Below are 23,121 nucleotides of genomic sequence, written 5' to 3'. Positions count from 1 at the left end.
TAAGAAAAGGCCATTCAAAAATTGGTGGGAAATTCACAATGGGTATCCAGGACATGGGCTACAAGTGTCACATTCCTGGTGTCAAGCCACTTATGACCAATAGACAACGCCAGAAGCGTCTTACCGTGGCCAAGGAGAAAAAGAACTGGACTGTTGCTCAGTGGTCCAAGGTGATGTTTTCAAATTAAAGCATTTCATTTGGAAATCAAGCTCCCAGAGTCTGGAGGAAGAGTGGAGAGACCACAATCCAAGCTGCTTGAGGTCTAGAGTGAAGTTTGCATAATCAGTGATGGTTTGGGGAGCCATGTCATCTGCTGGTGTAGGTCCACTGTGTTTTATCAAGACCAAAGTCAGCGCAGCTGTTTGCCAGGAAATTTTAGAGCACTTCATGCTTCCCTCTGCCGACAAGTTTTTGGAGAAGGAAATGTCATTCTCCAGCAGGACTTGGCACCTGCCCACACTGCCAAAAGTACCAATACCTGGTTTACAAGCAACAGTATCACTGTGCTTGTTTGGCAGCAAACTCGCCTGACCTTAACCCCATAGAGAATCTGTGGGATATTGTCAAGAGGAAGATGAGAGACACCAGACCCAACAATGCAGACGAGCTGAAGGCTGCTATCAAAGCAACCTGGGCTTCCATAACCCCTCAGCAGTGCCACAGCCTGATCACCTCCATTCCAGGCCGCATTGATGCAGTAATTGATGCAAAAGGAGCCCCGACCAAGTATTGAGTGCATTTACTGTACATACATTTCAGTAGGCCAACATTTTGTTGTATTATAAAATCATTTTTCAAGCTGGTGTTATAAAGTATTCTTATTTACTGAGATAATGACTTCTGGGTCTTCATTGGCTGTAAGCCATTATTATTAACAGAAATAAACATTTGAAATAGATCACTCTGTAATGACTCTATATAATATAGGAGTTTCACTTTTTATTGAAGAACTGAAATAAATTAGCTATTTGATGATATTCTAATTTTGTGAGAAGCACCTGTATATGTACAGATTACTTGTGATTGATTTCTAAAAGATAAATTCCATTGGCACTTTTGGACCTTCTGGGAACGTTGTTGTATTAGAGAAAAAACAAAGAAATGAGCCGGAGCATAAGTTGGTAAACATGCAGTGTATAAGAGCATGTTCACACTGGCCATTTAACAGGCAAAGCCTAAAATAGAAACAAAATGAGCATACACCCTACTGTAAGTAAGTAAATAGCAATATTACATATAAATAACATAGGATATTTAATAAAACATTGTTTTCGTTCAAAAAAGTGTAAAAGCCATCCTACCGCAACAAGGTGTACCCAGACAGGGATGGTCCTATCCTCTAGCATTAAAACCTCACCTTGTGTCAGGTGACCTCAATGTAGATGGGGCAGAGCAGGACTTAAGTCTGATTGTTCAGACACCCGTACATGGGAAGCTATATTGATGACATGAGTAGCTCAAAAAAGGGGGCCACACTCCTGTTTGTACAAAGTACAAGAAATTACAGCAAAACCAAAGAAATGAGCCGGAGCATAAGTACAACATGTAAGAGCACGTTCATACTGTGGCCATCTTTTCTCGTAGAGCCTGTCCCCACCAGCGGATCCTTTGATGGTGGTCCAGAGCACAATCTCATTGCATTCAGTGCTCTATAGTCACAGCCCTGTCTTAGACCTGCTTGAACAGATGCAATTGTATAATGTATATACTCTTTATTTGTTACTGTGTAATAATAATTTTCTTTTCATGTGGGTGCACTGTTCAGTCCAGCAAATAGCACGCCATTCTTTCAACCTATGTACAAATAATAGGGGTTTAAGCAGAGGTGAACTGCAATACCAGACAGCGCCCTTGGACAAGAGGGCACGGTTTTTTTCAATTTTAGCCTAGTTTCAGACAAAGATTTTTTTTTTTTTAACTTTTTTTTTTTTAGGTGGAGTCCTAAAGTTTTTTTTACATCAAAATGTTACTTTAGAAATGTTATTAAAATATGATTCATTTTGGCATTTTTTGTTTTGGGGGGGGGGTGTTCACATAAATTCTTTTTTTTTTTTTCTCCTACAGTTCTCCATAGGATTTCTAAACACCAGCGTGTGTGTGTGTATATATGTGTATATATAATATACTGCATATAGAGAGAAAGTAATATTTATATACTGTATATATATATTTAATGTACAGTCCGTTTGTTTCAAACTTAAAGGGGTTGCATGGGTTCATGGAAATCATGACTGGTTTCCTCCAGGAATCATGCCCTATCTGTCCAAAGAGTGTGCGGGTTGTTGTAGTTCAACTCCATTAAAGTAAAATTGGTTGACGCTGTGAAATCAGGCACCACCCGAGGATATATATCCCTTGGACTTAGGCAAATGTGACTTTATTATCCTGTATAGCCGCTTTGAGGAGGACTTTAGGAGGATTTCTTCATTACCAAACCTCTTTACTTAACAGCTATGTTGTTGCTTCACAGGTATCAGCCAGAACAGCCAAATCTCGCCTATCAAATGGCCAGCACTAATGAAGAGGCAGATATAAATGAATCCGCCAGTACCAGTGAGTCTCAAAATGCGATCCTGGGTGAATATGAGAAGTTCAGTTTTCAGATGCTCTTCTGTCCACAAAACCAAGAACCAACCAGAATATCAGGATCTGTGGTCAATATTGCCGCTGGCATTGTAGGTGAGTGGGAAAATAGCCATTCTCCATCATAGAATTGAGTGTTTTACGGCCACCGATTATGAGTAAGGATTAAATAGTCCTGTCAGAAAATGTAACTCCAGAGCAAATGCTACATGTCATCCTAAAATCACCTCTAGGATGGAAAAAAAAGAAAAACTCCTCCAGATTTGGGAGAACAGCGGCATTTCCAATGGATCAAAAAATTTACATATTTCTGGAAATGTACAGGTCCATTTTTTTTAAAAAAAAGAATGTCACCGTGAAAAAACAGCTGTGCGCTACTATATTACTTACTGTCCCGCCAAGCGAGCCGCGTCCTGCTGTAAGGTTGCCAGATCTGCAGGGTCTGGGGGATATGTCACAGAGCAGATCATTGGCCGTGTGTGGGCGGACTGCACGGGCAGTTCAGAGATAAGGATTCCACCCCTGGATCTGTGATCCTTCACCTATATGAACTGTATAGAAGTCCAATACTGTTTTTCAGAGATTTTCTTTAAAGGGAAGGTGCCATCCAAAAAATTTTTTTTTCAGCAATTGAAAAAATGTAAAGAATTAATGTTTACATTTTCTTAAATATTATCATTTGTTTTTAATTTTGCAAAATATGAAAAATAATTTTAAAATGTTTGGCATTTCCACTTGTTAACACTAGGGGGAGCAGATACTGACATTTGGCACAAAAACCTATGACATCTAGGAACACAGTGAGCAGCCATTTTGATGGGGCCTGCAAAGTTACTGACTGTCTTTGAATGTAAAGTCTGGATCAGAACAGGCCATCAATCAGCAGAAATGTTTCCTGGATTTCTGTGGAGCAGACAAGCAGACGGTTCATCCATGTGTATAAAACATAGCGCTCTATGTACAATCCCTGGCACTGAACAGGGCGCCCCCCATAGACCAGCACACTGCTCTCCTGAAATACTCTGTGCTGCTGTCACCCTGCTCCTTCCACCATATATCAGGCCCCTGTCGCCTCGCTTTCACACATCGCCAGGACAGGATCTGAGGAGAGGAATGGGGTCTTCGGTCACTGAGGATGGCAGGCAGCAAGGATTCTGGGAGCAGGGTGACAGCAGCACAGAGTATTTCAGGAGAGCAGTGTGCTGGTCTATGGGGGGCACAGAGGGAGATGTATGGGGGAGGAGCAGGGTGACAGCAGCACAGAGTATTTCAGGAGAGCAGTGTGCTGGTCTATGGGGGGCACAGAGGGAGATGTATGGGGGAGGAGCAGGGTGACAGCAGCACAGAGTATTTCAGGAGAGCAGTGTGCTGGTCTATGGGGGGCACAGAGGGAGATGTATGGGGGAGGAGCAGGGTGACAGCAGCACAGAGTATTTCAGGAGAGCAGTGTGCTGGTCTATGGGGGGCACAGAGGGAGATATATGGGGGAGGAGCAGGGAGACAGCAGCACAGAAATCCAGGAAACATTTCTGCTGATTGATGGCCTGTTCTGATCCAGACTTTGCATGCAAAGACCCCATTCCCCTCCTCAGATCCTGTCCTGGCGATGTGTGAAAGCGAGGCGACAGGCGCAGTCCGGGGTGACGCTGGGAAGCAGGCTGGGGGGGAATGGAGCCATACAGTACCGATAAAAATGAGACCCCTCTCTTCAGCTGCTTCACCAGCCCTCCCCTAACTGCACCTATTACCCCTGACCCGTGTGCAGGTGCTCAGCCAGAACCACCCTAGAATGCTTTTAGCAGATAATACTGCCATAGTGTTCTCACATAATACCGCCATATACTTCACACATAATGCCGCCATATAGATCATACCACCATGTAGATCACACATAAAACCAGCAGGGTGACAGCAGCACAGAGTATTTCAGGAGAGCAGTATCACACGGGATAGGATTAGATACACGGCTCAGCAGACAGTATCACACAAGAGAGGATTAGATACACAGCTCTGCAGACAGTATCACACAGGAGAGGATTAGATACACAGCTCTGCAGACAGTATCACACAGGAGAGGATTAGATACACGGCTCAGCAGTCAGTATCACACAGGAGAGGACTAGATACACGGCTCAGCAGTCAGTATCACACAGGGGAGGATTAGATACACGGCTCAGCAGGCAGTATCACACAGGATAGGATTAGATGCACAGCTCAGCAGACAGTATCACACAAGAGAGGATTAGATACACAGCTCTGCAGACAGTATCACACAGGAGAGGATTAGATACACGGCTCAGCAGTCAGTATCACACAGGGGAGGATTAGATACACGGCTCAGCAGGCAGTATCACAGGATAGGATTAGATACACGGCTCAGCAGGCAGTATCACACAGGAGAGGATTAGATACACAGCTCAGCAGTCAGTATCACACAGGAGAGGATTAGATACACAGCTCAGCAGTCAGTATCACACAGGAGAGGATTAGATACACAGCTCAGCAGTCAGTATCACAAAGGGGAGGATTAGATACATGGCTCAGCAGGCAGTATCACACAGGGGAGGATTAGATACACGGCTCAGCAGTCAGTATCACACAGGAGAGGATTAGATACACAGCTCAGCAGTCAGTATCACACAGGAGAGGATTAGATACACAGCTCAGCAGTCAGTATCACACAGGAGAGGATTAGATACACAGCTCAGCAGTCAGTATCACACAGGAGAGGATTAGATACACGGTTCAGCAGTCAGTATCACACAGGAGAGGATTAGATACACCGCTCAGCAGACTATCACACCAGACAGTATTACAGATATGCCCACACTGGTGAAACTTCCAGCCCCCCCAATTATACACTAGACTATGGGCTGTATATGTCACTGTCCTCAGACAGCCATAAAAGCTGTCATAAAAAGGAAGGTGTCAGATTACCGGAGATCACTGGGGCTGTGTGTGAGTGAGGAGGGCGGAGACAGAGCAGGAGGACAGTGGAGCAGGAAGCACAGTGCAGAAAGTCGAGCTCAGCAGAATGAGCAGATAGCACTGGGCTACAGTAAAATGGCGCCCAGCCACACCTACAGCAGTGAGTGGTGCAGCCCACAGGGGCGTGCCCAGTTCACTGCTAATGAGGCTGCATGGTGGGGTCGGGAGCCGACCGCAGTCTCCTATGTCCATGGACAGCCATATTTGCAGACTGTATGAGTCCTCCACAGATCTGCAAATCAATATGGCAGCGCCCAGTGGCTACATTAATAATAATAATCTTTATTTTTATATAGCGCTAACATATTCCGCAGCGCTTTACAGTTTTCACACATTTTCACTGTCCCCAATGGGGCTCACAATCTAAATTCCCTATCAGTATGTCTTCGGAGTGTGGGAGGAAACCGGAGTACCCGGAGGAAACCCACGCAAACACGGGGAGAACATACAAACTCCTTGCAGATGTTGTCCTTGGTAACCACTGAGCCACCGTGCTGCCCATGCATTAAAACATTATTACAAACAAGCCATAAATCCTAGTTAGTACAACATTTGCTGAAACAACATGTTTTGTTAATTCCTCTTTTTTTGCAAATCATATAAAATTGCTGCACCTTCCCTTTAAAGTTCTAGTATTATCCAAAGAAGATCTTGAGTATCTGAGAGCCTAGAGGGGCATTTCTTGGCGCTAGTATTTTCCTGCTGCAAAGATGATCCCATTTTCCACAATTTCTCTTTTCAGGGGCACTCATCATTACCTTTTGCTGCCTGATGGTTTTCGGTCAAGATAGCTTGATAAATGGAGAAGCCTCTATTATAATTCCACTTGCGATCACTTTTCTGTTATCTTTAGTTTTTACCGTCATCATTTGGAGACAACCAGAGAGCAAAACTAAACTCTCCTTTAAGGTACGCTGCATAGTTTCACATGTCCGGGGACAGCTAGTGGGGGCAGACGGGACCGGGTGCTGGTACCTGATGGGGACCGAAAGCCCCTCTACCACATAAGAACAAAAACCGTTGGCACAACCCTGAAGGTTAAAGGTGGTGCCCAAGTAGGATCCCAATCCGTGAATCTGATATATGTAAGAACTTGGCACACACCAGGAGCTCTGATGCAGAAAGGTGATTTTTAATAGATAACAGTACATACATACACAGACGTTTCGGTCTAGGACCTTCATTAATGTACTGTGAAATATAAATAAAGATGAAACTAATAAAATAATACAAAGAAAGTATATACAATAATATATGGGTATTTCAAATAGGTAATTGAAAATATGCTGGGACATCTGTAACATTATAGCACATACTAAGTCTTGACACAGAAGAAGCAACAATCATGAAAAGCAAGATCAAGGCTGAAAAAAGCACATACCGATATACTGCACTGTGAGATTCTTAGTGACTGGGCTCTGTGAAATGGATCTAAGGGAGGATGAAAAGTGCTGTAGTCATAAGAATAACTTTGTGAGTGATAAGATGGTTGTGTAGCCTAAGGTACATACCAGTCCTATGAGGAGGCTCATGTAGCCGTCCCACTGTTAGAGACAGACAGCGCTGGAGTCATACTAAAGTGATGTGACATGCAGCCACTAATCTGATTGTATGATGCATATAGATCTTACCGTGGTAGTATGCAGAGTGTGGACGCGGTATCCGCCGCGAATCCAAGGCGCTGTGATGTGTGGGAGTGACAGGGTTATATATCCCTGTAAATAATGAAGCCGAGTTAGGGGCGCGCCACCGGAAGTAGGTGGGCGCGCCACCGGAAGTAGGTGGGCGTGTACTAGACACGTCATCATGTGCTTCTGACGCTGGGAGACCCAGAGGGCGGGTGTCAGTAACGAGCACTGGGAGTGTACTGCAGCCTGTCATGCTGGCTTGCAGGGCAGTGTGGTGGAGATAAGTAATCCTGAGAACTAACGTGGCGTCAAAATCACAGGTGCCCATGGTGCAGAAAGTGGCTATTCAGTGCTTTGAGAGTGACGATTCAGACAATCACAGTTGTTGGTTCTGTAAATGAGACATAATATAATTAGTACCGATGGCATACAGTATTACAGTAGCATTCAAAAAGAATATAAAAAGAAATAAAGATGTCCATTATTATGACATTATCACAGTGGTGATATTGCGGCCAGGTTAGGCAGTGTAGGACATTATGATTGTAGGAAGGCCTGTGTGTCATAGTCTTTGTTTAACCCCTTTGGTGTCAGAGTATTGAGCTCATGGATCCAATAGGCCTCTCTCCTTTTTAATAAGTTGATACGGTTGCCTCCTCTGCGTAAAGTGTGAATTTGCTCGATTACTTGAAATTTCAATTGGGCAATGGTATGGCCAGCAGAAATAAAATGATGCGGAATGGGAAGAAGCATATTCTTGCACCTAATTGTGGATTTATGCTTAGATATACGGTCCCTAATATGTTGTGTGGTTTCCCCTACATAGAGTAGACCACACGGGCATTTAATAATGTATACTACGAATGAGCTGTCACAGGTGTAATATTCACGAATATTGTATTTTTTGCCGGTATAAGGGTGATAGAAGAAATTGCCTTTCTGTACATTATTGCATTGCGTGCATTGCAGACAGGGGAAAGTGCCGAATTTTGGATTTGATAAGAACCGTTGTTGTTTCTTTAGGGGGCCAGGGGAGCCAATATCTGCTTTAATTAGGGTGTCCCGGATATTCCGTGGTCTCCTAAAGCAAGATAGAAAGGGTTCTGTGAATGACTCTATGTTCGGGTGTGCTGTGGAGAGAAGATGCCAGTGACGTCTGATGCTGGAATGAATACGGTATGCAAAAGGATGGTAATCATGGACGAACGCAATGCGATTGGCAGTCTTGGATCTCCTTGGAGGGGAGAGATCTATGTCATTAAGTACACTTGTTGGGTATCCCCTCTCAAGGAATTTTGTCCGCATTTCGTCAGTGCGTGTTTTTTGAATCTCTGTGTTTGACACTATCTTCTGTACCCTTTTGAACTGTGACTTGGGTATCGCATTTTTCATTTTAGTGGGATGAAAGCTTTCGTAGTGTAGCAGGCTGTTGCAATCAGTGGGTTTCCTGTAGAGATCAGTGGATAGGTGTCCCACGTCATCCTTCATAACTAATGTATCAAGGAAATTAATTTGTTTAAGGTGATGAGTCATAGTGAAACTCAGTCCAGGCCAGGATGTTTGTAGCATGGAAAAGAAGGATTGTAGTGTATCTAGTGATCCCCCCCAGATACAGAAAATATCGTCGATATATCTCCTCCACACTAACGCATGAGTGCGGAAGAGAGAATCACGATAGATGATACTATCCTCCAAATGGGCTACGTAACAATTTGCATACGGAGGTCCGAAACGTCTGTGTATGTATGTACTGTTATCTATTAAAAATCACCTTTCTGCATCAGAGCTCCTGGTGTGTGCCAAGTTCTTACATATACCTCTACCACATAAGACGCTAGTCTTATATATGGCACACTGTAGGTGACGGACTGGCACAGACTTTTCACTGGCGCCCATACGATTCAACGTAAGCCATTAGATACCAGGTACTTGAGACTTGCACAAAACATTGCATGTAATGACACTTTACCATAGACAGATACGTAGAATTACGCCCAGGAGAACCGTGATCCCCCCGTAATGATCTGTGTGTCCTCACAGGTACCGTGTGTTCCTGTTATCCCCATCTTGAGCATTTTTGTGAATGTATACCTGATGATGCAGCTCGGAGGGGGCACCTGGATACGATTCGCCATTTGGATGGTAATAGGTAAGTTACGATGTACAGACTAACCTTTGGGCTTATCACTTTGCTCTAACACATCAGGTTATATTAAAGGGAATCTGATATCTCTGCAGCATTTCAGAGAAAAACATAGCTTAAAAGCCATGAGCTGCACTTGGCAGACAGGTGGGTCCTTAGCAGTATTTTGGAAAGACAGGTTTCTCCCTATAGGTGCATGCAGGGAGAGACCTTTCAGCCACAGGCAGCGGGCAGGTAGAAGCCACCAGGGACCTGGCTGTTCAACAAGCTTCCCGTGCAGCTTCAAAACTGTTTTTCTCCACAGCGTGTCACAGTGAAACATTTAAAGGGGTATTTCCAGCTCCAAGATCCTACCCCAATATGTAGTAGGTGTAATAATAATATTATCAAATATCTCCAGTTAGAAATGTAGTATAGGTTTTCTGATTCACTTTTTCCTCGTGCTGGCATTGCAGGACCTTAGGTATCCATGGTTGCGACCACTAGCTAACTAACATTCACTTTATCAGTGGTTGTAACCATGGATACCTAAGGTCCTGCAATACCTGCACATGAGGAAAGAGAGAAAATCAGAAAAGCTATACTACATTTATAACTGGATGTATTTGCTAATATTATTATTATTATTATTATTATTATTATTATTATTATTACACCTTCTGCATATTGGGATAGAATCTTGGAGATGGGAAAACCCCTTTAAGGCTGAGATCATGCAGCCAGTGTCTGATACATACTGCCCGTTTATCAGTTGTCAGGTTTCTTTTTAAAAGGTTGTTCTCACTTGTCTTCTTTAGCCTCCCGGCTTCCTGATTGCAGGGGGGGGGGGGGCTGTGAGCTTCTGATGATTGGTCCGAACTGTGAGCTCACTGATACTGTAGCAGCATGTAAGGCCGAGGTCACACTTCTGAGAAACTCGCACGAGTCTTGCGTCTCAATACCCGGCACTGCCGCCAACACTCGGGACCGGAGTGTGCGGCCTAACGCAGGGACACTAAGGCGGGCTGGATCGGGCACTCCAGACATCCGGATAGCTTCAGATCAGTGCTCTATTGAAAGGGGCTTGTAAGGACTGCTCATGCTCAGCCACTCTGCTAGATCGCCGGGTGGCTGGTAACCAAGACAACAAGAAAAATTAACTCCTTACATGGTGTGGTCAGTGGTGATTACGCCCTGTAAGGACATTGACAGAGGGAGATCAGTTGTGGGGAGTTGATGGTTGTTATGGTAAACGGAGGCCTCAAATTGGCCACAAATCAATAACTATTACATCGTGCCAAGGCATAACCCGACACACTGGATAATGCACTATTAGGTAGCGCAGAATGTTACCTATGCGATTAAAGGATCTCTAAATGCTATTATGAGCCATGTGTTGTTCAGGAGAATGGTGGGTGGATTCGTGGATTGCAGCTTATTGGGCAGAGCAATGTTTTTTTTTTTGCAAGCCTTTGACGCGAGTAACAATTTTTCTAAATTTTTTTTTTTTCCTTTTGCAGGTTTGCTGATCTACTTCTTTTATGGCATGTCTCACAGCAACGAAGCTATTGGCTCCACACCAGACAAGAATACAGGCGATTACAAAAGGACCAATGTATTAAATAACGAGAAACAAGCTTTTCTGGACGACCCAGAAGCTGCTAACTCAGTGACTGCCTGAAAGCCGGAAACTTGGAACAGTACCACATTCATGTAATCATCATAAAGGATCGTACCCGAAGCTTGCAACCTGCACAAACCATACGACACCAGACAAGTGGCGTCACCTCCGAATGGTCAAACCAGAGTGCCGCTCGTCTCCTAATGCTGCTATTCTCTGACAACACAATTATGGATCTTGCTTTAAAGAACAGACAGCGTGTCCGGTAGAAACTCATTAATCCACGTATAGTCTCTTCAGAGATTTTTACAACTTTAGTCCATTGTTTTTATTTTTTTTTTTATTTGGTCAGTGGTGGAAATGTTGTGGGTATTAGAAAGGGAACATGAACTCAGTCACTGAAAGTGGGGAACTAAAACGATAATGAGGGCGATATTTCGGACAAATAATTTCCTGCAGATGATCCTTGCAGAGAAATGCGTTTACAGCCAAAGTAGCACAAATTGTGTTCATTTTATACCTTGAAGAAAACTTAATTTATTGTTTTTAGACATTTTTTTAATCTATTTTTTTATTTTACTCTTGTATTGCAGAGCACTTAATAGGGAGATCTCTACCGAAATTCCAGTCTTGTCAATTTTTATATGCTATGCAGAAAGCGGCAAAATACGTACTTTGGGTTTGTAGCCCAGTGGCTTCCAACAATTTGACATCTTCACTGGAGAGATGGTTGGTTGTGTAGCCTCAAAGATCTTCAGGTTATGATGGGTTACTCAGGCAGCCCATAGGATTGCTGCCTCCATGATGCTTCTTGGAGGGGTCACACAATTGACCTCATTCCCCTCTACCATGGCAGTCTAAACCTTCATTACAACATCTAACAAGGTTGAGGGCCAAGCGGTGAGACCGGCCATGGCTCTTGGAAGGACTAAGAAGCGTCCTTATATACTTGGATGGGATGTGGCAATGTGAACTTCCTCCTCAAAATTGCATCCTAAGGGTATGTTCACACATTTTAGAGCTGATCCCCCGAAAAATGAGTTTCAAAATCTCTAGAAAACCTCTTTCAAATCAATTCTATGGGAAATCCATTTTGCTATTCACAAGGAGGTTTTTTTTCGTAGCCTGTTTTGTTTCTTGTAGAAGGTTTTGAAGAATGCCTAGTGGAAAAAAAAAGTGCATTTCATTTCTTTGAAGATAATCTTGAAAGAAACATCTCAAGATGGCCCTGACCAATGAAAAGTCTGCGAAAAAAAAAAACATACTTCAGGAAAAATTTCTTACAAAATCTCTTTGGGGAAAGAAAAACTTCTCTAAAAACGCCTCCATAAAATGAGAGTTTCCTGAAGCAGTTTCTGCTTAAAAAAACTCAGTTTTTGAACTGCTCAAAAAAAAAATTCGGCATAATCATAGCCAGACTTGTAATACTAGATATGTCATCCCATCATCGGTCTTCTCTGTCTCCCAGAGTGATTTTTCTAATTTTATTATTGATCCTACTTTTATTTAAGTGCTTATTATAAGTCATTTTTTGTTACATAGGGTGAAACTTTATGGCTGAAATTTCCACCTGGCTGTCGGTATTGACTGAAACTTGAAGCATTAACAGTTCTACAGCTATTAAATTAAGGAACCAGTCAGCACAGCCATTAAGGAGTTGGTAGTTTTTCCTGATCAGTTTTTTAGATCAGGTACCTAAAAACGGATTATTTAACTGGTTAAGATATTCTTGGGCCTTCGTCACTGACACATCAAATACTTTATTGCAATGTTTATATCATTACGTTCTCGTGGCTAACACCAAGTAACATCTAATCATCCTCCATCAAGATGCTCAGTGTCTCAGATGCTAACCGTGGCTCATCGGCATCTTGTAAGTTAGACAATCGCGGGTAGAATTCTCCCACAGTGCCTGGAACTCTGATACATAACATGTTGGCAATCTAAACTCAACACTTGGATCCTCCTAAAGTAGATGTTCTCCTTTCTATGTATATTGTCTTGTAACTGCTTTTTGGGTCTTTTTTTCTTGGTTACATGCTCACTTTGTAACTCAGTTGGACAGCGCTAATCCTAGGATTATGATCCACTGTGTCATTCGAAACAAAATACGTTCAAGGCCCACAATTGGCCATGGACCCTTTGTCACAAATGGTTCTAGAGTTACACCTACAGAATGTCTGTCTGTCATATTTGATCATATCTCAAGCCATCAAACCATAATCCAAACTTAAAGGTTTTCCATTTTTTTGCCTTTACCTTCATAGTCTTGTAAAACAGTAAAGTTATGACTTTTATACTGGATATACTATCAGAATTTCCAGATCTGGGACTAACTAGTCTAAAAGATGGAAAGTTGAGTGGCGGTGTAGCCTGAGCTTTAGGACCATGAGCCCTCACTTTAAAATTAGACAAATTCATAGGGAAACATTATAAACCAAGACTATGATTTAGTTTGGATAACATGGTCAAGGATTGGGGTGACCACTTTCTTACTTGAAGCTTTTAGGCACCAATACAGAAAATCTTTTACTAAGCCCCCACGTAGCATTTAGACATTTTTTTCCTTACATGGTATGAAGACCTTTGGGCTCAGATGCAACTTCTACCTCGACACCCCTTAAAGCTTTATGCTCACTTCTGGCAGACGTTCCAATTCTCATTTCCCTACATCTACCATTCTAGAATATTTTTAAAAGATTTCTTATCTTTGAGCTGGCTTAGATATAGGATGACCTCATCATCACCATTTTATTGGCGGAGATCACTGTACGGTAACTAAGTAACTTGGAATTTGATTGGAAGGACACAAATTGTAATACCATGTCCAACTTAGCTCAGAGGAGACCTAGCCGAGTGTTTTGATATAACTTTTTCTTACTATTCCAAACTGATAATGAAATTTAACATGGGGTACATGTTCACACTATTAGGACTGACCTAAAACAGTTGTATGTAAAAGTGTAACTGTTTTCGGTGATAATCCGATGCTGGAAGTTTCTATGTCTGATGCTTTCCTGGACATCATGTAAATAAAGTGTATATATGTAATATTTGCTTTTTGGTTGTCCTATATGAAAGCCATAAAATCTCTTGGATTTTCTTCTTGGGAGGCAAATTTCTTCTAATATTATGTTTTTGATTAGTCTTTTCTGCTTATTGATGGGATCATGTAACCTGGTGCTCTGCTCAGAGACTTTGCTGTTTATTCGAGCACCAAACCAATGCTGCATCCCTTGATTATCAAGATTTTTGGGAGCCCTAAGGGTCAAACCTCCACTAATCCTAAAAGGAATGGTACTGTATATGCTAAAATGGGCGTTCCTTAAAGGGGATCTGTCAGCAAAATTTCACCCCCTCCAAAATAAACCGATTTATATGTACATGTAACTCTTTCGTAGACAAGTCCAACAATATCTTTACATGTACGGTCCTTTCCTTCATTACCGAGAAATCAGTGTTTGAATTAATTACAAACCAGCCTCATTTTCATGAACTGAAGCATCTGTCACTCCAGCTCTATTCCCCACCCGGTGCTGCCTCTTTCTTCACTGACAGCCTCTATTTTGTGTGACTGCAGGCAAAGGAACTATCAGTCAAGCAGGAAGAGGTGGTGCTGGGCGTGGAATAGAGGCTTCACATCTACAAATAGTTCTTCAGCCTCATTTGCATTTAAATTCAAACACTGATTTCTCAGTAATGGAGGAACGGACTGGTAATGTAAAGGTATTGCTGGACTTGTCTTTGAAAGAGCTACATGCACATATAAATAGTTTGGGGTGTGAGAGCCCGCTGACAGATTCCCTTTAAGGAGTTAAAGCCAGGCTCCAGTTCGGAGACACATTATTATTTGAGGGAATTGTGAGCAGTACTCTTCGAATAGTGGTATTATTGGAAATATCGCTTTATCAGCTGCAGTTCCAATATCTTGTACATAGCAACACAAACAAATTGCAAACCATGTGGATCCTATAAGGGATGAGAAATATCATTTTTGTTTCATAACACTTGAATGTCTAACTTTTAAAGGGACAGAAAATCTGTTATTTAATTAAAGCCCCAAAAATGTCTCCTCATGAATGTTACCAAAGTGTATTCACAAGTATCTGACTATATACCTCAGGGTTCCTATCTTGGATCTCTCACTAGTTGCTGCAAAAATACAACTCCCATCATGTTCTAATAGGACAAGCTAAGAGCTATGACTTAGAAACAGTTGCGGCGCTACCAGTTCAGAAACACTGGTGTCTAAAGTAAAGAAGATATAGGACCCTTGAAGACTCCATTCACTGGTGATACATTCTCAGTTGTTCCTACAGATGTGTCCACCCTTAGTATATCTAGAATTTAGGTAACAATTCCAATTTTTCACAAACTAAACTAATTCAATACAATATTGTAACTTGCGAGAGAAATGCTTAACGGGCTGCAATGCACAGCGCAAGCATCGGGTGGCCACACCTAGACACTAATAGCATAGACATCTTCCGACAGAGCATCGTGAAATCATGTTGTTTTTTTATTTTTTTTAATTAAAAACTGTTAATTTCGCATCTTTCATCTCATAATATGTTGAGATAAAAGTAAGGAGGGACACATCTGTATTTCGCCATGTGAGCCTAGAAGAGGAAAGGAAGAAACCATTACCTTAGCTCTTCTTTTTCTCAGACTTGCGCTCTCACATCTTCGATGAATTGTTTCCAATGACATCTTGAATGCTGGTGTAAAATTGTTAGATTTCATCAGTCCATCATAAATTTGCCATACTATCTGGATAAATGGTCACCTATGTTCACCAGTGAAAGAGCGGCCATATTGCGATTGTGTAAAATGTAAGCGTTATAGATCATCTCTACTCTGTCTTGTCGGATCATCAGTCTTTCTAGATTTCAGCTATTTTGCTGCATATGCTATAATATTTATGTCCCGATTCCCACTAAAGCCGTGCCTTCCATTCTTGTACTATACTTTATTATGGTTTTCGCTTTAGTGATGTGAATCTTTCTTCTCGTTTGTTTTTCGTTTTACGTTAGACGTCGACTTTTTGTAGCCACGAGTTTTTACCGTAGCGTCAATTTTTAAAGTCTCTCCTTCCTTCTGTAAATATGTTTCTAATATTTATCTTATTTTAAGTAACTGTCTAGATATTTTCTTGCTTCTCAGTTCAATTTTGTATTTTTAAAGAAAATTCCTAGGGCAAGACGTAAAGGTAGTTGTGTAATGTGCATTTGTGAATTCGGCTGCGTGTAAAAATAAAACTCGCACATTCTTGAAATCCCATATGTTTCTGTTGTCTCTGTTTTGCATAATGAACCTACATTTCATTATTTCTACTGGACTTTTTTTTTTAAATGTAATTATTAGTTTTATTTTACATTTTTTCCTTGAAACAGCGATGTTGAAGACACATGTTTCCTATACGGAGAGCACTACATGGTCATGGTGTGTGTTAGCTTTAGGGCCCTTATGCTTCCAACTTCATGTAAAGGTTTTTTCTCTGATACGTATGTACAGAATCCTAACTGAAAATATCATGTACAAGAGAAGAATATTTTCCCTCTCAACCTATGCAAATCTTTCTGTAGCATACTAGGGAGCTCTATGGCCTCATTACACTGCCATCCAGGCTTCATGCATAGTACTGGGATATACTATCAGAATTTCCAGATCTTGGAATAACTAGTCTAAAAGATGGAAAGTTGAGTGGTGGTATAGCTGAGCTTTAGGACAATGATCCCTCACGTTAAAAATGAGACAAATTTATAGGGAAACATTATATCTCAAGACTATAACATAAGACAAGACCACACAATTTTGTGGGATAGGCTTTATTATTATTGACAGTGGAAACCACCAAATTTTTGGTAGCTTAAATAAACAAGAAAAGCTACAAATCCTGAATGAAACAATCATGAGAAGGAAATTGAATTATTACAGTATCCATCATACACTGTGTATACTAGGGGTGCACAAGTGTAGGAGGGAGAGTCCCCACTGTGTAACCGGACCGGAACCAAGGAGACTGTCACCAAGGTTCCTAGGGAGACTGTTTCCGGGGGACATAATTAGAGGACGGATAGGAGACAGTTCTAGAAGGAGTGGGGGCGGAGCAGGTATAAAAGGAGCTGAGAATGCCAGCAGGGGGCACTCGACACAACAGGAGAGGAGCAGGAAGCCTAGGTGGCGCCAGAGCCAGAAGGAGTGAGTGACGACCAGAGAGATTGGAGGGTGACTCACCACGGTCAGGGAGGAGACAGCACCGAGCAGCCCAGCAGAGGGACGCCGACTGAACGACCCCGCCCTCCCTCCCGTCACTCCAGCCCACGGCCAACACTGCCCGACTTCAGCCCGTGGTTGCGGCACCCGCGGCCGTCACTGCCCGACTCCAGCTTGCCCTGCAGCCTGCCTGCTGCCGCCCACGGCCGCCGCTGTCCGACTCCAGCCTGCGGTTGCGGCCTGCCCGCTGCCACCCGCGGCCACCGCTGCTTGGCCCCAGCCTGCGGCTGTAGCCTACACACCCCGGGCCCCAGTTATTGCCATCCCGCCTTCGCCGGGAGGTGTAACGCAGAGGAACTCTTCAGGGGCCTGTTGTGCCCACACTCCACCTGGGGGTAGGAACGCCAGAAGCTTGCTTCAACTCCTGGTCAGCTGGGCCCAGCGGCTGAGACACTGAATAGACACCGACCTCCACTCTGCCGGACGTCAGAGGAGGATATGATCAATCAGTTCCTGGACCCGTAGTCGGCCATCCTGAGGCCCTCATAGTTACCATTTCTGACCGGGTAGATATTATCGTGTTACCTGTGTATTATTGTTCTGATCCCTGTGAGGTTAACTTGTTAGCTTGCTGGTTACTCGAGAGAGCCCCTATAGATAGATATAGATATATATATATATATATGATACATTCTAAGCTCACTCCGGCTCCCGTCTCGTCACTGCATCCCGCGTATCAGCGATTACTACATTTTGGCGTAGGCAGGATGCAGTCTCCGAGCGCGAGCGGAGATGCAGGGGGGCGATGGCGGCCCCCGGTCCAGTTTATCCTTGGGGGCTATGCTGAGTAACCTGCCCAGGTTCTCTGGCAGCAATACTATGCTGTGGAGCTGGACGAAACGGATGCGGGGTCTATTTAGGATGCATCCGATGACCCCTGACCTAGAGGCAGAAGTGGCCCTAATGGCGTTGGACGGGGAGGCCTGGGATTCTGTGATGTTGAGGCCCCCGGGACAGCGAAACACTTATCAGGGTCTTACAGATCTTGGAGGAGACTCATGGGGACCCGACGCACGTGGGAGAATTGAGAACCCGGTTATTCAGATGTATACAAGGGGAGACGATCACCTGATACATGAACATCCTTCAAGAGCTATACTTGGCCATTGAGCGGAAGGACGGTGTAGGCGTAGGACCCATTGACATAACCCTACGTGACCTCTTAGTGACCGGGCTCCGAGACCCCCTGACTAAACAAGCATTGCGGGAGCGGGTCCGGGTAAATCCGCGTATGGCTTTCTCCAAGGTAGGGAGTCAGGCGCGCGCCCGAGAACAAGAACAAGGGCTTACAGTCCCCGGGGGAAAGGTACGGAGCACTGAAGTCTCCATGAACACCATTGGAGAGCCCCAATGGGTGGAAGAAATGAAACGAGCTGAAGAGCATTAGGGGCAAATTGGCTGAGGTGAAGAGAAGGGCTGAGACCACAAGTGGTCGGCCTGGGCCGGGCCCAGCACCCTAGGGCCCTCGTAATCCCAGGGGCAGTCAGTCCCTGTGGCCTCGGGAATGCTTTGAATGTGGCGAACTGGGCCACTTTGCCCGAGAGTGCCCACGACATGGGAGATACCCACCCCGGCAGCCATTAAACTGAAGGGCTCTGAGCTGGGGGGATGCCACTCGGTGCCAGAACCCACAACGCGGGGTGGTGGATGTCCCGAAGATCTGATTGCAAAGTGTCCGTTGATATGGGCAGAGTTTGAAGGACATGCAGTGCGCTGTCTGGTGGATACGGGGTCGCAAGTTACGACCATGCCGGAGACCTATTTCCATTAGCTGCTAACCAGCTACCAGTCCCTGTCGTCGGAGTAGCCTGGATGCAAATTTCATTGTGCGACAAACAACTCGGCCATCGAGGTGTGATTCTGACCCAGGGAGACGCAAACGAAAAACACCCTGTCACCCTTGGTATGAACATATTGAGGGAGTTTTGCGGTCTATTCCTTAGCGACCCTACACAAGAGACCCTGAAACAATGGGGCTCCCGCACTCCCAAAGGGCAGGTCTTCCGACAGCTGGTGCAGGGGGCGCGGGTCCTACAGGACTGCCAGGAGGGAGAGGTGCTGGGAAGAGTGATCGCACCAGCGGCCCCTCAGCTCATGCTGACGCCAGGGCAGATGGTGGTTTCCCTGCCCGTCTGGGCCCATGTACTTCTGGAGGGAGTAGAGGTGCAGGTGGAGCCATGCTTCTCAGAGCACCTACCCCCTGGAATCCTAGTGGCCCGCGCTTTGGCCACCGTGAGGAAGGGGATAGTTCTCATGCACTGTGTCAACCTAGAAGATCAAGATGTCGTCCTAAAACCACGCGCCGAAATGGCGAAACTGGTGAAACCTCTGGAGGAAGTGTTTCCGACCCCAGCATGACAGCTAAAAGTGAAGGCGGGGGACCCATGGGCAGTGACTATTCGTTCCATCCAAACTGCCGGGTCCTCGCCCGAAGAGAAGGGCCGAGCCATCCTAGAGAAAATGCGAGCAGAACTCTCTGGCCTAACGCCGGCCCAAATACATCAAGTAGAAGCACTCCTGGGTCAGTACCGAGAGGTTTTTGCCAATCATGAAGATGACTTCAGGTGCACCACGGCCATCACGCGTGGCATTCCCACCAAAGGACCGGCCCCTATCAGGGAGTGATACCGACAGATTCCTCCGCAGCTATACCAAGAGGTAAAAACACTACTGGGCCAAATGCTGTGGAAAGGGGTTATCCGGGAAAGCCAGAGTCCTTGGGCAGCCCCCATTGTGATGGTCCGAAAGAAAGACGGCACCTTGCGGTTCTGAGTGGATTACTGAAAGTTGAACGCCTGTACCATCAAAGACTCATACCCGCTGCCCCGTATACAGGAGTCCCTATCAGCCCTTGGGAAGGCGATGTACTTTTCTAGAAAACACCAAAAACAGGCAGAGATGCTTACCTGTGTAAACAAGCCTCAATACATCTGCACTAAACAGGGTGCAGCGGACCCAAGTAAAATGGCAACTGCACAGGTGCAAAATACCAAATGAGACAGCCAGCCCACAATCAGGGATTGGCCGTGTGGCACACCAGTGCAAAAAAATAATCCGTATGTGGCAGTGTTCACACAGGGAATGCAGAGCATCAGGTTCACAGCCTCGATAATGCATCCCGTGAGAACAGAGGCCACACGGGATGCATTATAGTAAGCACTGGGCAGCCCCCCTATATGGTGTTACTAAGAGGCTGTGAACCTGCCAACGCCCCCGGGACCTTCCAACGGCTAATAGAGCGATGTCTCGGAGATTTCAACTTCGAGGCCACTTTGATATACCTGGACAACATCATCATCTACGCTGCCACGTTTGAAGACCACTTGCAGCGGTTGGGGCAGGTGCTCGGTCGGCTGCAAAAGTACGGGTTGAAGGTAAAACCCCAGAAATGCCACCTGTTCCATACGCAGATTGAATACCTAGGGAATACAGTCTCTGCCGAGGGCATTAGACCGTCTATGTAGAAGGTCGCTGCAATCCAGGGGTGGCCTACTCCCGCGACGGTAAAAGATGTACGAGCCTTTCTGGGGTTGGCCGGATATTACCGTCGCTTCGTAAAAAACTTCCCCGGCCGGGCCCGAGCCCTGCAGGACCTGTTGAAGAGGGCCCTTACCAGGGCCAATAGTTGGAAGATCCAGTGGCGGGAACCACAGGAAGAGGCCTTCCAAGATCTCAAAACCGCGCTCTCGGAAGCCCCAGTGTTGGCCTATGCAGATTTCTCGCAGCCGTTCATACTGCACAACGATGGGAGCTGTATTGTCACAAGTCCAAGACGGCCAGAAAAGAGTGATCGCTTACGTTAGCCGATCACTCCATGACTCCGAACGCAATCCCGACAATTACAGCTCCTTTAAGCTCAAGCTTCTCGCTATAGTGTGGGCCATGACGGAGCGGTTCGGAGTACCTGGCAGGCTCTGAGGAAGTGGTATGGACTGACCCACCTCGACAATGCCAAATTGGGGGCCCTGAAACAACGGTGGGTTGCCCGGATGGCCAAATTCAAATATAAAATCATCTACAAACGGAGAATATGCATGCCGATGCCCTCTCCAGAATTTGAGGTGCGGCCCTAGGGCAAAGCTGGGATGAAGAGATGGAAGGAGAAGAGACGTTGTTCTCTCTGGCCCCTGCCGGAATCACAGCCATAACCTGAGAGCAATCCCATACAGGACCCGCTAGGGGCATGTTAGAACAATCCCGGGATGAATGGATCCAACAGCAGCAAGAAGATGGAGAGATTGGCCCCCTGCATCAATGGGTTGCCACGAGACAGCTACCCAACGACACCCAAATAAAGTCATTGACTCGAGACACTCTGCTAATGCTACGCCAGTGGGAGAAACTAGTAATCAAAGGAGGACTTTTGTACCGAAAGGCAGTGCTGCGCACAGCACCAACGGCAGCCGGGCAGGTGGTAATACCGGGAGCCCGGCTCACTGAACTTGCTCGCGAGGCTCATGAAAAAGGGACTCATTTTGGGGCACAAAAGACTTTTCAGTGGTTACAACAAATAGATCACCATCCCCATTTACAAGCCGAAGTGGAAGGAATTTGCCGTGCATGCTGCCTGTGTGTGCTAACTAAAACACCTGAGCAACAGGCTCCCGTACAAACAATAGTGATGTCGGCACCCCTCGAACTCCTGATGATAGACTATTTAACCATCGGTCCCGCTCACCAGGGGTACGAACATTGTCTAGTCATGGTGGACCATTTTACCAAATTCACTGTGGTGACCCCTACTCGGGATCAAACAGCAGAATTGACCGCCTTCGCGATCTGTAAGAGCTTTATTCAAGTATACGGCTTCCCCCAGCGGATTCATTCAGACCAAGGTGCGTGCTTCCTGGGAAAAGTAATGGAAGAACTACATCGCTGATACGGTAACGATAAATCCTGAACCACACCCTAACATCCTCAAGGGAATGGGGCCTGCGAGCGATTTAACTGGACATTAATCCAAATGCTATGTACCCTGGAGGACGACTGAAAAGCCCTCTGGCCCGAATACATCCCCGAACTGGTCTGGGTATATAACAACGGGTACACCGAGACACCGGCTATACTCCGTATTCGCTACTGTTCGGCCGGGAAGGCAAGGGGATCACCTAGGTGGAGTTGAATCCGGAGGAGGAACAACCATGGACGGGAGTCTCCTTGTGGGTCCGGAATCACTGGTATCGACTACAAACCGTGCACTGGATCGTCCATGCAAAACTTCAGGACCTGGAACATCTGGGGAAGACCCTGTCCCAACCCACCCAATTTGAAGCAGGGGATCATATACTCGTACGAGATCAGCGCCCCAAAACAAATTGGGACACCGCTGGGAAGAAAGTCCTTACCGAGTACTGCGACGAGTAAGCCCAGATGGGCCGGTGTACGAAATGCAATCCGAAAAAGAGGGGGATCACCACGCCCAAACAGTACATCGCCAAATGTTGCAACCCTGTACTTCCACAGATCCTGAACAACCCGAGGCCCCTCCTCAGGCCCCAGAACCTCCGCCAGCAGTATGGAATGAGGACGATGAGTAAGACCTTCCGGCAGTACAAACGGACACTTCAAAAACCAATACCCCAACAACCCTAGTCTATCCACCATCTTCCACCACAGTTGAACCACGATGCCCCGAGCGGTCCACAGCTGGCAAACCCCCTGAACGCTATGAACAGGACCAGTTCGTGTGGCAGAAAAGACTTTTACATAAAGAGGCAGGGCCAGACGCCTCCAAGCCCTCGCCCGAGGACTGGCGCGCATACAGGATGGGGGAGTGTAGGAAGGAGAGTCCCCACTGTGTAACCGGACCGGAACCAAGGAGACTGTCACCAAGGTTCCTAGGAAGACTGTTTCTGGCGGACATAATTAGAGGACGGACCGGAGACAGTTCTAGAAGGAGTGG

General features: G+C 45.3%; 1 protein-coding gene across 2 annotated transcripts in view; it reads left to right on the top strand.

The window, feature by feature from the left end:
- SLC7A1 (solute carrier family 7 member 1) overlaps positions 1-16,223 on the top strand; it is a 53,754-nt gene extending 37,531 nt beyond the window's left edge. For both annotated transcript variants that reach the window (XM_073583161.1, XM_073583162.1), the window contains 4 exons: positions 2,472-2,680; positions 6,315-6,481; positions 9,241-9,349; positions 10,843-16,223. In XM_073583161.1, the coding sequence (XP_073439262.1) occupies positions 2,472-2,680; positions 6,315-6,481; positions 9,241-9,349; positions 10,843-11,003 (646 nt within the window). In that variant the 3' untranslated portion in view covers positions 11,004-16,223. The remainder of the gene's footprint in view (positions 1-2,471; positions 2,681-6,314; positions 6,482-9,240; positions 9,350-10,842) is intronic.
- The last annotated feature ends 6,898 nt before the right edge of the window (positions 16,224-23,121 follow it).

This window comes from Dendrobates tinctorius, unplaced genomic scaffold (assembly GCF_039654945.1).
Source record: "Dendrobates tinctorius isolate UK_male_01 unplaced genomic scaffold, ASM3965494v1 ptg000075l, whole genome shotgun sequence".
Classification (NCBI taxonomy): Eukaryota; Metazoa; Chordata; class Amphibia; order Anura; family Dendrobatidae; genus Dendrobates; species Dendrobates tinctorius.
The sequence above is the reverse complement of the archived record's forward strand: the minus strand, read 5'-3'. Positions and strand labels throughout refer to the sequence as shown.